A 13,698-nucleotide genomic window follows, 5' to 3' on the forward strand; every position below is an offset into this window, starting at 1 on the left:
ATTCCCCACCTTGGCGAGTCAGAGGCGCAACACAGAGAGCCAATTGCCTAAATGAAATTCCAGTACGTGATGAGTGGGAAGTGAGAGGCTTGCTGGGTAGCCAGGCTTGTGCAGCTGCAGACTTGTGTCCTGTCCAAACCCTAACAGCCACACTCATCTGCCTCTTTTCTGTAGTCTGCTTCAAGATCTGAAAAGTATTGGATGGAGACTGAGATCTGAAAGACCTTGGTCTCCGTTGAATACAGCTGATTTTGTGCTCTGATATGTGTTTTTGTGTGTGTGTGTGTGTGTTTGTATTGTCTGCCTACATCCATCTCCAGACACCTACAGCACGTCTTTACTTACAAAATCAGATTTGCTCTCCTACGTAAACAGAGGAGGTTTCATTCAAACTCAAACAACAGCTTAGACCTTTGGCTGCTGCCAATAAAGGGAAGGGACACCACAGCAGATATGGGAACAACCCAGTGGAAACGCATGTGTGTGTGTGTGTATTCATGTTTGTATCTCACAGGAACAGCCCTATTACTCTAAATAAGGTAGGTCCCTGGTTGTCAGGGTGATAATGTCTTTTCCTGCCTGGCTTGAGGATGAAGGCGCTTTTATCTGTGCATCCACTGGAAACCTCATTTCCTGGTCCAGTTTTCTTTCCAGACTTCAGTCCACTCACTGCCTCGGCTGCCAGTGCCGAGTCCACAGGGAGGCATTTAGAGGACTGAGGGAGGGATGTGGATGAAGGATAGAGAGTAATAGGATGGAGAGAGATAAAGGGTTAGGGTTAATTTTTTTTGTCAGTGCCGCTCACACAAATACACTCATGCTTTAGCGTTTATCTCGAAGACACAAATTCCAGAGCAGGCATAATTTGTCACAAAGCACAGGAATACAGACAGTATGAGCCAGACAACATGTGACCAACGCTCTGAGACAGACACAACTTCACACGATTAAAGTCGTCAGGCCTTAACTGCAGCTGATATTACTCACCTTCCAAACATCTTTGCCCAAGCACTTCACAGCTGCTTTCTGTTTGGATTCACTTGCTTTAGATAGTGTTGTCTCACATCCAAACCTGGCTAACAGTTTAGTTCTCCCTTGTATGGGTCTCTCATAACCGTCCACAGCAACGATAGCAGCTGTACTTGAGCACAGCTGTGCTTCAAACTAAACGCTAATATCAGCATGCTAACATGTTTGTCAGGTATAATGTTTAGTGTTGGCATGTCAGCATTAAGTACAGCTGCCATTAGTTTTTCAGGTATTTGGTCCTCAATCAAGTATGCAACAATATGGATGTTTGACCTGATGATGATGATGCCTAAGGAAAGGTTAATGGATCATAAAGTTATTGCTATTTGTGATGAGGGTAACATGGATGTCTGGACCAAATTCCAAAAACGCCAACTTAACGGTGGCACAAAGATAAAGGTCTTCACCAAAGTCAAATAGATTAAATCACGATCGTCTGCACAACATTTTGTGGAAATCCATGTAGAGATATTTAGTTGAGATATTTCACAGGAGAAGTTAAAGTCTTGAACTGGCGGTGGCGCTATAAAAAGTCAGGGGATCACCAATGTCTGTGTTGAATATCTGTACATAATTTCCTGGCAATCCATCCAACAGTTGGTGAGATATTTCAGTCTGGACCGAAGTGGTAGAATACCCCGCACACCAACAGTGGCCTCCCTAGAGCCATGCCTTAGCAGTGCTAAAAAGAGAATCTGAAGTTAGGAAGTATGAAAGTCTACAAAAGCAAATATCAAAAGGTGCTTTAGGCTCCCGAGGGTGTGCAGGAACAAAAGTACAGGACTATTCTCATAGCAAAAAGTTTAGTTATAAGCAAAAATAAAATCCCCAAATGTCTGAGCATCAAGGAAGTGATGACAGGTCACGTGTTTAAGATTGATCTCATCTGTTGTTCAGTAGTACCGCCAAGCACGGGAGCTGAAAAAGAACAGGCACCAACATGCGTGACTGTAATTCAAATGTGTCTTATTTATTATTACTGTCGAGAGGCATACATTACAGTGCAAACCATTCTTTGGCAAACGTACAATACAAATGTCATGATAGGTACTATTATATCCACATTGACCGCTAGTTAAGGGACAGTGTAGGTAAAGCATGTTCAGTCTTGCAGAGCAGTGCATTCCATTGACACTTTTTGGGGGGGGGGAGATATAAAAAGAGGGATCTATGATGAAAAAAAGAAAAGAAAAACAAATCGAATACGACAGCTATACGAGTGTGAAGACGGGTAACGAAGAAAGCTCACAGTGCTTTGACAGCCAAACTTTGGGATACTTGCCAAAACGCCATTTAGCCTGTTAACGAGAAGGAGACACACACATGCTCATTCATACACAGGGTTTATGAAAATATGTCACAAATGCTAAATTCAGTAAAACAGACACATTGAAGCACATTAATATGATGTGTACATACAGGTGTTGTTGGAGGAGCCACAAAACTGAAATGGAGAGAAAAATACACAACTGTAAACACACAATTAGACGTACATATCTGTCCAGTATATTTAAACATATGATATGATACCAATTTACCAGTGCGACTGCCAGCCCTGTAATCCATCTGGAATCCTGAACGGAACATTCCGGAGAGTATTATTTCTGTTTAGTGACAGATGCTTATTCAGGACGTTACCACATAAAGAAAACAATGGAAAGGAACAGGGCAGCTGCAGCTGCTTCACCATAATTAGGAACAAAGCAAAACAGGAAAACAAAAACATGACTTAAGTTACTCTTAGTAAGCCAGTGCATGGGCTCCAATGAGTGGCACTTGTCTATGTACAGTAACATGTGTAAGGCCAGCTGACAGGAGTCAGAGAAATAAATCTGTCCCACAATAGCATGATGGTGGACACTTGTTTTGATTGACACTGTATCCCAATCATAAGCACCCCTCCCCCAACATCACCCTTGCTTACCCTCTCATATGGCTTCCATTACAGCGGAATGAGGGTCAGAGGGCTAGAGAAGCCTGCGCTCCACACATGCTCTGCTGAAAGACGTCACCGAAGTCTAAAAATCCTTAACATGGCCAAGAAACGAGTAGGGAGGCATTCCTAACCTATATCAACACCGAAGATGGTCCCCATAGGGGGAAATATCCTAACACTGTACACACACGAGCAAAAACTTAAAGAGGGAAAAGGTGGGGTCAGAGCGGATGCTTGACAAAGGAATGCATGCAAGCGTGTCCCTGTCTAAACTGAAGCTGGAGAGCTGTGGGCCCACAACAGCAGAGAAGAACAGTTCCGACAACAGTCCTTCAATCGTATGTAGTCTGTGGACTCGAGACTATACATCTGTGAGCAGGCCAGAAGGAGAATACTGCTGTGGTAGAGCTAGCAGTACCGAAAGGCTAAATCCTGACCTTATTTCAACATTCATACATAGTTCCATAGATACACACATGCTATTTATGTCATTTTAGATGTTACTAAATCATACATTTGGCTTTACAAGATTGAAGAAAAATACTGGGACAAAGTTCACAACATTACAGTGGTAAAAATTGATATTCTTTCACTGCTTTCTGAAAGCAAAATGAAACTTGGAAAGGAGCACAACAGTGCAAGAGCTGGTTTGAGTGTCCTGTAATGGGGAGCACGACGTGGGCTCCACCTCACTCAAGTTCAGGACAGGCCAGCAGAGACAAGACGTAAGTTAACTAACAAGTTGTCCATGGATAGAGGAGCAGTAATCAGTAGACATCTCTTTTGCATTACAAACATTTTGTAGGGCTTCACATTATCTTCATATGTAAGCATTTTTATACAAAAAAGGGAGGAAAAAAAAAAAAAAAGACATATTCATAACATGATATAAAGCACCTCGGATTAAAAGATGAAGTAAATCTATTCATAGAAAGTCTTTTAGTTTGAATAAAACCTCTCAATTGTGATTTATCATAAAAGGCATATACTGAGTGTATATAGGTTGCTTTGCATACAAAAGACAATACTTTGAAGGTTTGTATTTAGTGATTAATTCATTAATAAAAAAAAGGGGGGGGGGATAGCACCAGTTTTCGGCATCTCTAACCTGAGAAACTTTTGTGAGACAACAAAATGGCTGCCGCCTTTCAATCTACTTCCCTTTCCTGCTTGTCGACGGCAAATGGCCCTGCGTTTTGTCACCAAGTGTTAGTCGCAGGAGAGCAAACACAGTGGCTGTTTGTTACACTTCAGAAGCCTCAGTGGACTCCGAGCAAGGAGAGGAGGTCGTCCCTCTTGTTTACAATCCACCTATTCATCCATTCATCCACCCATTGGTTCAGAAATAAATCCATTTAGTGATCGCTGGCTGCTTGCCAGAGGATTTCAAACTGAGCCTCAGGCTGCTGGCCCTGGAGGGGGCAACGATCCAAAAAGAGACGAAAATCACCCCCCTCCCCTGATCAATGCAAGAGAATACAAAATGAAACAAAAAAAAGAAGAACTGAGGCTATTGGGTCTATTGAGGCTATTGGTGGCTGTGGATGAGCGCACCTTCAGAGTCTCATCGTCTCTCTCTGGATGTCTGTGTGTGAGCGTATGACTTTAAGCCATTAGACTGGGTTTTGTGTGTGTGAGGGGGGGGGGGGGTCCTGAGGGTTATTCATGGCGAGTGTCTGCTTTTTGCCGCTTCTCAACATCTGTGTGTTCGATGCACACCGGGCAGCAGGCCCCTCTTAGTTTGACGGGCCGTTTGCACTCTGCTGGCGGGCAAGACTCCACGAAGCACGTCACCTGGGCATCCTGGAGGGGGGGAGGGGGCAAAGCACAAAGCAAGGGGCAACTCAGTTACCTTATTGGATTAGACTGTACACTGCTCGATGACACAAACAAAGACACAGCTCAAACTCATGCACATGTTCAGGAAATGAAGAAATACTTCAGATATGAATATAGAATATGTAAATGATTTTGTAGGCTCTGTTTTTTTTGCAGGTACTGAACTATTTTGAAGCATTTTGCCCGTTACAAGCCTCTGGTAAGGTGCTTAATGACTGGCTGAGCTGAACAATGAAGCACTTTGTTTTGGAGCAACAACATGATGTGTTGGACCAAACTGTTCTTTCCCAGACTGTCCTTCTCACTATGCTTCTGTCTGCCAAATTTAATTACCGAACAGGGAGGTGTGGAGGGTGGAAAGAGATAGTTTTGGGCAAACCAATGGGAAAGAGAAATTCACTGACAGGTGTGTTATCAGATGTGTTAAGCAAAATAAACTCTGAGTGGGAAAGTTGACAACAAAAAAAAAAAAAAGTAGGTGGGATGGAAAGAGAGGACTAACAAAGAGGCCAGGTTTGGCACGGAGCAGCCATCACGTCCGCCAGCAGTTGGCTCCGAAAAAGTGTCAGAGATAAAGAATGAAATGCAGGAAAATGGACGGCGCTGTGGGGAGACATAGTGCCAGGAGGGGGTAATGCCAAGAGGAGCTGGAGGAGGTGAAGCACTGGCAAGAGTGGCAGACAGAGAGAAACTGGGGCATTTAAACTGGACAGGCTGCTCACAGAGAAATGGTTCTGGTGGTTCCTCGGTGAGGTACTAAACCACGATCAGCTCCTCAGAGTGTGAGAAAGGTCTGAACACCGTGTGCGTGAATTTTGTGTGGCCCATAAAGCATTTGCTCTGCATGTTGATTTATATGCTGAACGTACTCTGCATTCACATATGGTGCAGGAGTCCTTTTTCCACCGCTCTCCATCTGTTCGCTCACGTCCGGCGCTGTCGGTGCAGTCGGTCTTGCTCAGACGGGCCTCGAGTCTTTTAATCTGCAAAGAGACACGGAGATGAATAATTTACTCCGAGAAGTGGCTGCTCCAGCTTACATTGAAAACGGCCACGTTGTCCGTCTCCTTTGCAAACGAGTTCGATGAAACACGAGCAACGTGTACTTGAGGATGTGCTTGAGCACAACGCCATCAAGTGAAAGACACTGGCATGCTGAACTGTGTCATGCTCTTGAAACTGCAAAATCTTTTTAGTATCGGAATCAGTACTGGGATGGAAAAAATGGTCCTGGTCTCTACATGTCTGTGGGAAACATGTCTGTATGGCCCCATAGACAGCCCTGTAAAACTATCTAATAATGAATATGATACCTGATGCTGCTCATGTGGGGATTCTTGAATCCTTAATTGGTCTTGGATTGATTGATAATATTTAACGAACCATAAGAGATATCAATAAAGCTGAATATGAGCGACAAACTCCTAAATATGAACATGTGAGAAAATGAGGCTTATTTCTAACAGAGTATGTAGGAGTGGAAGAGTGTGAAATAATTAGACATCAACACTTTGGAAATGGCCACATAGTGGCGCTATTATTAACATGTTTCAATATATCAAGCGCCTCATGACTTCGTAGCAAGCTAAATATGCTTAGCATGTGAAGGAGAGCGTTGACAACAAAGCGGAGAGAAGACAACAATAGTGAATAGTGAGAATAATGTATTCACTCGCAGTTCGCACACAGTTCTGATGTCTCGTTCTCCCGACAATGAGCAGCTGGTTTACACCATTTATCAACCCTTACAGACACACAAAGAAAGCGTGACAGTGACAGCACGAGCCGTTTCAGGCGCCAGCTCGGCAGACATGAACCTGCGCGAAGATGACCAACAAATCAGTGGCAGAAAAACATCGACCAGAGGAGGAAGGCGAGGCCACTGCTAACTACGGAGAAGAACCCTCTCCCCCTGTGGGAGCAGACACTCGCCTGCTTTCGCAAACTTGTGATCGTCTTCTGCATGTCGGACACAAAGTCCTGGAAGTCGCTGATCGAGGGTTCAGTCTTTTTTTTGGAGGTCGCGGTGACATTCACGAGACTTTCTGCAGCTTCCTCCACTGGGCTGCAAAGACAAATGTACAAACATAAAATGATCACCAATCAGCTCTTTAAAGTCTCCCTGAGGCTACACAGAGTAAATACACCACACTGTCCACACTGTCGTGCACTATTTAGAGTTTCTAAATGCTTTCTCGAAACTTGAATTTACAGCTGTTAATGTCAGACGGAGAAAAGCGAGCAGCCAGAGGAGCTCTCGGTGACATTATAGTATACGACATTGACAGCTTTCTTTCTAAGCATCCTTAATTCAAACATTCAGTACTGATGTTTTCATGCTGCGTCACCTCTCCTGGATGCCGTTAGCAGGTCTGTCCTCCTGGTAGCTGTGTTCGGCTGACCTGCGTCCTCTAAAATGGTACGACAGAGCGTTGAACTGACCCTTGGTTCTGCAGTCTGTTGGGATCAAACACAAAACAACACACTGTGGTTCACTAGCCGAGGCTAAAACAATCACCGACGGTGCCAGGGAGAGAAATCTTTGTTGCTGTAATGCGTGGTTTTTTATGACGAAGTTATCTCGTTCATTACGATAAAATAGCGGCAATTAAGAACAAAGAATGAGGAAAGTGTGAATGTGAAAGTTGAGTCTCTTCCCTTTAAGCACACATCAGAAACCCAAGCAAACACCCACCCACGCACGTGCGTGCATGCATACATGAAACAGGAAACCATGATTGCTGATGCCACTTTCTTTTCGCTTCAAAGTGCTGCTCCAAGACTGAGGCTCATTGTGTTACCGTGCCTCACTCTCACGCTGCCATCACTGTACCCACATCAAAGAAGAAGAACAGACAGACGCGCTCACACAAACGCAGAGCCCCGCTCGTATCCCAGCGCGCACCTGGGGGCGTGCTGAGCATCGGCAAATAGCATGAAGAGACGGTCCATAATAAAACTGACACGGGACGGATGAATGGGACCAGGCCTCGCAATCACGAGTGCTTCTCTTTATCCGAGAAAGCATAAAGCCGTCTGCTCAGCCTCAGAGTGCCTTTGATTTACCCGACAGCAGTCTGCAGAAGACAGAGACTATCTAAACACAACGAGACGTCCTACCTCAAGCTGACAGGCACGGATGAGCACGTCTGAGTTCTCGGTGGTGTTCTTTCTCTTAATTGAGCCAAACACTACTGTGAATCTGGCTGCAGCTTTAATGACAGACAGAACGTCCTGCCAGAAACAAGAGGGCAAGAGGAAGGAGGAGTTAAGGCGCTTGTTTCGGTTTATTAGCTTAGTTCTTGTAGGTTTGTACATTGTACTTGTGCATTTTGTCAAGGAGAGGCGAACGGTGGGGTCAGAACGTGGGATGAAAGGAGAACAATTAATGTGTTGCTCATTGATTTTATTTTTCTACTTCCTCGTAGACTGTAGCTTGTTATCCAGACAATGAATTTAGTTAGTTATTCCACATACTGTATTTGGCATAGCTGTTTATGGGGAGACTCTGGAGCGCACACGCAGCCATGACATCTGTGTGCTCTTTTTCACTTCTTGCATCACTTCATTAGTGACTAAATGGGGAGAAAAGTGAGGCGGCTGTAGCTGTGCTGTATGTTTTACAGTGGGCAACAGCACATCACTGTCCATTAACAACCCAGAAGATACTGGAGCACTTTTTGAAACCTGAAAAACTTTCATGATAAGTTTAAGAAATCAATCTTATTCTGTGTGCAAAGGTAGAAAACAATCATTTCAAGTCATATTCTAAAAAAAAATCATTGCACAACTCCCTAAAGTTACATCAATTTAATTCCTTGTATTGTCTGTTGCACTCTGTCTCATTTCAAAAGTGATCAGACCTCATTAATAAATGATACCAGTCAAACAATCACTATAAACCCAGATGCCTGCTTATTACAGCAGCAGTGGTTTTTCCCTTCATTCATCTTTTTTTTTCTTCGTCAGCTACACCAACGGGTGGAATCTTTAAACATCCCAGGACTTAATTCCAAATGTCATCTCTCCCCCTTACAAACAGTAGGAGCACTTTGTGAAAAGTACAACCTTGGCTATGTCACTCAAGTGGTGATCACGGCATTTGACTTTCAAACTTTTTTTACACCGATACAAAATCAACACCGGACATCTCCTGAAAGCACAGAGAAAGCATCCCGCACGTTGTTTCCCTACTGTCAAACCTCGTTTCATGATGAGGTGCTGAAGCCTGAAACAATGTTTGTTCTTCCAGTCTTCCCCATTTCATCCCCTCCTCAAAGTTTCACACACACACACACACACACTCACAGAGCCGTAGAGATGCAAGTGCTGTCAAGTAAACTGCAGTGAAAGAACAACCGAAGGACGTGTTCTAAATTGCAACGTATCACAGGTGATTGTTGTGAAGCCAGGCCGCCTTGAGGAAGACGTTATCAAGGTGAAAACAAAGAAAACAAACATTGTAGGGCTTTGATTTTACAAAACAGCTCTGATGATGGAGCGCCTTCAGTGACTGAGACGTCTAGGCAACTTCCTGGGCTGCCAAACTAAGCGTTCTTTTAATAAAAAAAAAAAAGTGTATGCTTTTAAAGATGTGACTGTGAGAGACTGATGGTTCTCTGCGTAACTGTGTTTTCAGAATGCATCACATATGGAAAACAGAGCCTGCAGATCTTTTATAGCATGTGTGACCGATTTGCAGCTAATTTGTGTAAATTAGCTGCCATGAAGTTATTTTTGAAACTGAAGCTTACATAAAATCAAATAAACTAAAACTGGCTCCATCGATGAATTCCATCTTTGTCGAGCTTGTCGTGTTCATTTTTTGACACCAATTGAATCATGATCACTTTTGAGGCTTCGGATAGCGGTGTCGTATTACGCTGTTTCTTGTTTGATTCAATGAACCAAGTATTCAAAGAACATAAAGCAACACGATGAGAACAACTTAACTAAGTCAACATCTCCTAGTTCTAAACCCTAGGATTTGTGGCCCACCCATCCCCTCCATTTGCCCCTACCTTCACAGCAGTCCTGCCACATGCGCAGGTCAATCTGAGGAATGTCGTCGCAGCTGCCGTAGCCATGGGGCAGCTGGGCCACGTTGAAGACATCCTGCTGGATGCGTGTGATGTTGTCCCCGTTGTCGCACAGCACCCGGGTCAGAGAGGCCTGCTTCAACTGGGTCAGCTGGGCAGGGGTGAACACGCCTGGGTTTTCATACCAGAACCTGAACGAGACAGGCAGAAGAGAGGAACGTGACTGACAGTTTGGTTTTCTACCAGAGGTACCATGCTCAGGGGATTCTGTTGGACTTATTTAAGAGGTTCAGCTCAATAAAATGTAACATTTATTCATACTTCTGACTGATTTGCTCACAAAATTAACCTTTAGTCATCATCATGCCTTATCATCTTGCCTATAACATACAATGGGCCTGACCTCAGTACCTAGTGTCTGAAAAAGAAGCCAAGCAGTACCCATAACAGTGACTGGATGCGTGACCTGGAGGCATTCTTTGTCTTGCTTTGAGGTTTGGTTTGTGAACGGTACGGTGAGACGTGTTGTGATCTTACTGTACCTGTCTCCATCACGCAGGCGTCTGAATTGGGTTGCCAGCAAACACATGAGGGTGGGCCCCAATCTACTGCCGGGGACCAGGTCTTCAGCCATCAGTGCAGGGAACAGGTCGATATTCAGAGGAGTGCCATACAGCCTGCCACATTTAAGGACATTAAACTGTGTAAATATATTTCAATGCAGAATAACATTCTTTTTCTCAAAATGATGACAAGAACCTTGACCGCCCTTTCTTTGAACTGTCAGCCCCCAGATTACCTGGTTACATTTCTGGCATACTGCTCTCAATCCAAGTTAAAATGAATGATAAAAAATGAATAATCATGTGTATAATTACCTCTGAAGTTTCTCTCTGACATTAGGATTCTTAATTTCATTCCTCAAATCATCAAAGGTCTGAGCCGAGGTCAGGTTACAGAAGGTCCTGTAGTCATTGTACGGGGGGATGCCGTGGTCCCTTCCTCTCTGTATGTTCATGGCTGCTAAGTCCAAAGCCACAGCGTGGGCCATGGAGAACAGCCTCTCCGTCAGCTCCGTGTTCAGCAGCTGCGTGGAGACCCGCATTTTACCAGCGACGCCAAAGAGCCCGCGGAGAAGCGGGTCTATGCCCCCCTCGTTCACAATGCGGAATGGTGAGAAGAAGGCACGGTGCAGAGAGATGTGTCCCTGGGGGATAGGTTGGAAGTCCTCATCTAACCTGTACAGTATTGGGTTGATGAGTGTGTGCCCGAAGCGGAAAGCAGCGGTGGCGAAAGCACTGACGATGGCGGAGTTGACATTGGGGTTGTAACCATTGTATGGCCCCATCATCTTCATGCCTGCCTCACCCAGGATCTAGGAGATAAGAACAGGAATGTAAAAGTCTTTCCTCTTATCGTGACCTTTATAATTGTTTACATAGCATCACTATTGATGAGTACCTTCCTTTTTGTTTTCACCATGGAAATAATTAGAGAAGCAGAAAGAACTAGCATCATAAAAGGAGGAACATCAGACTCTGGCTGACAGCTGTTACCTTTGGTAACCAGTGACTGTAGGTGATGTGCTGCATCTGGGCCCCCACTATCTTCCTGGCCTCGTGGTAGATGGTGTCCCCGTCCCAGTGGGGGTTCAGTCTCAGTAGCTCTGTAGCTATGCGGTTGTGCTCCCTGAACCACACCGTGTGCATGGCGGTCAGACCAAGCTGCTCATTGGCACGGTGATCTCCGGCTAAGAAACATGGAATCGGACTTTCATTTTCATCCCTCATGCACTCAGTGGGTGGTCCGGTAGCAAACGGCAGAAGCGGCTTCCCCGTTCTCTGGATGATACCTTGCCGGAGAAGGCCTCTCTGGCTGGCCAAATCGCGGATTTCCTCAGATTCATGTCGTGAGCTGCCGTAGACGTTTGAAGCATCGATGTAAGAGGTCAACTGGTTGATTTGCTCTCTTGGATAAACACTGTTCATGAGAAGAGAAGTCATCCCACTGCCACACACGGGGCTGGATCGGACAAAGAACATGCAGCGGGCACCACTTCGCAGCTGCCGAGGGTCATTGGGTGGGAACTGGATTGGGAAGCATGGCGGGTCATTGGTGCAGACCTGAGTGCACAGTTGGCCGTCAGAAAACCGTGACTGGCTGAGGGCTGCCACGGTGGAGTCCAAGTCGTGGTCTAGGAACTGACCCCACTGCATCAGCATGTGAGTGTAGCGCTCGTCAGGAGTTATCGTCTCTGTTCCAATCATGGTGGTGGACACTAACCTCGGCAGGGGCAACCTGTATCCATTATGCTGTCGGTCGGTAGCACCTCTCGGCAGGTTAAAGCCGTTATCGTAAACTGACTTCAGGAGGCGTTCGAAGGCCGTGAGCGAGGCGCCCCACATAGGGTGCTGCAGATTGTTGCAGGTCCCATCATGGCTGCGGTACTTCTGGTGAAAGCAAATGTCAGAGCAGTTGTTGAAGCGACGGTGGGCTGTGCAGCCGGACAGGTTGGCGATCACCTCCAGAAAGTGAGGGGACACCAGGTCGTTGTAGCGAAATGCTGTGGAAAACCAAGATAAAGTCAACACACAAAGAGTTCTGATAAAAAGCTGAAGATTTTTGAAAAATTTGCTTTGAAAGTATTTGAAGTACAACATCGCCAAAGCCATCAGTTAGGCTGTACGGTAACCTACTGTCTTCTTAATATGATTCACATACATGTGTGAACTATTTTTATTGTAGACAGTTTTTCACTGTCACTGGCTCGGAGAATGGAAAGAACCTTCTGTCCCGAGGCCACAGGTAGCAGTATTCTACTAACCTGCCCTGACTCGCTTTGATATGTGAGAGCTCCTTTCTGAAGGCTCCAATGTGCAGCATATCAGCGTATATGTGTGTCTGTCGATGTGGTGTTATGGTTATGCATGAGAACAAGTGTTAAGTGTGTGCGGCCAACCTCAATGAGGCGTAGGTGAGACTTCCTGTCTAAATGGCGTCACACCTGCTACCAGTGTCCCTAATGCTCTCAGTACACACATTAGTGTGTGTGTGTGTGAGTCTGTGTGTATATATATATATATATATAAATATATATGTGTGTGAATTCAGGGGTGAATGGAGAAACTGTGGTGTTGCCCTCCCAGATGAGATAGAGATACAATAAAAACAGCACTTTTGTTTCTGCTGACGGGCAGAAATCTTTCTGTTGGCTTGGTTTGGGGCCAGTGCAACAATGAACACTTGGTTGTTGGCATAAGTAATGAAAACACTGTCTCTCTCTCTCTCTCTCTTTGTTCATATTTCACAGAGCTCTATTTCTCTTTCCCCACCTCTCCTTTTCCACCAATATTAACTTTCACCTGAATGTCTCCCTGTTGATAACCTGCAACTCTTAATCTACACGCTATTGGTCCTCTCTTTTTTCATTAACTCTGTTCTTGTTCTTTGATTCAAGCAAAATGTCACGTGAGACATCACACCCCAAAACAGACTGTTCGCAACCAGCAAATTTGACCTCTGGGCTGTTAAATCTAACCCGCCATTACAATGAGTAATTAGTATGAGTAAAAGCACCCTAAAGTCAAACACGTGGGGCTCTAGTTTTCTTCCTCTGTCCGCTGGAGATTTTTGAACGCACGTGTGAATGCAAACAACGACGGATGCTTATATATATATATAAATATATATGTATATGTATATAAACATCCAAATCAACCCATGCTCTCCCAGTCTCACCGCACACATGCATAATTAGGACAATCTGTATACCATCCATCTTACAATTTGTTCTGTGCTCAATAGTGATCGAAGGTTAAGTGTTGTGTGGTGTGACACGGGGCTAATAAAACTGTT

General features: G+C 44.8%; 1 protein-coding gene across 1 annotated transcript in view; it reads right to left on the reverse strand.

Annotated features, from left to right (window-relative positions):
• Positions 1 to 1,998: 1,998 nt before the first annotated feature.
• The window catches only part of LOC139212137 (peroxidasin), a 45,052-nt gene continuing 33,352 nt past the window's right edge, over positions 1,999 to 13,698 (reverse strand). Inside the window, exons 16-23 of the mRNA XM_070842609.1 lie at positions 11,400 to 12,406; positions 10,722 to 11,218; positions 10,386 to 10,520; positions 9,826 to 10,034; positions 7,153 to 7,261; positions 6,737 to 6,869; positions 5,674 to 5,787; positions 1,999 to 4,768 (exon numbers count right to left, since the gene is read on the reverse strand). Of these exons, the coding sequence (XP_070698710.1) occupies positions 4,625 to 4,768; positions 5,674 to 5,787; positions 6,737 to 6,869; positions 7,153 to 7,261; positions 9,826 to 10,034; positions 10,386 to 10,520; positions 10,722 to 11,218; positions 11,400 to 12,406 (2,348 nt within the window). The 3' untranslated portion in view covers positions 1,999 to 4,624. The remainder of the gene's footprint in view (positions 4,769 to 5,673; positions 5,788 to 6,736; positions 6,870 to 7,152; positions 7,262 to 9,825; positions 10,035 to 10,385; positions 10,521 to 10,721; positions 11,219 to 11,399; positions 12,407 to 13,698) is intronic.

This window comes from Pempheris klunzingeri, chromosome 13 (genome assembly GCF_042242105.1).
Source record: "Pempheris klunzingeri isolate RE-2024b chromosome 13, fPemKlu1.hap1, whole genome shotgun sequence".
In the NCBI taxonomy this organism is placed as follows: Eukaryota; Metazoa; Chordata; class Actinopteri; order Acropomatiformes; family Pempheridae; genus Pempheris; species Pempheris klunzingeri.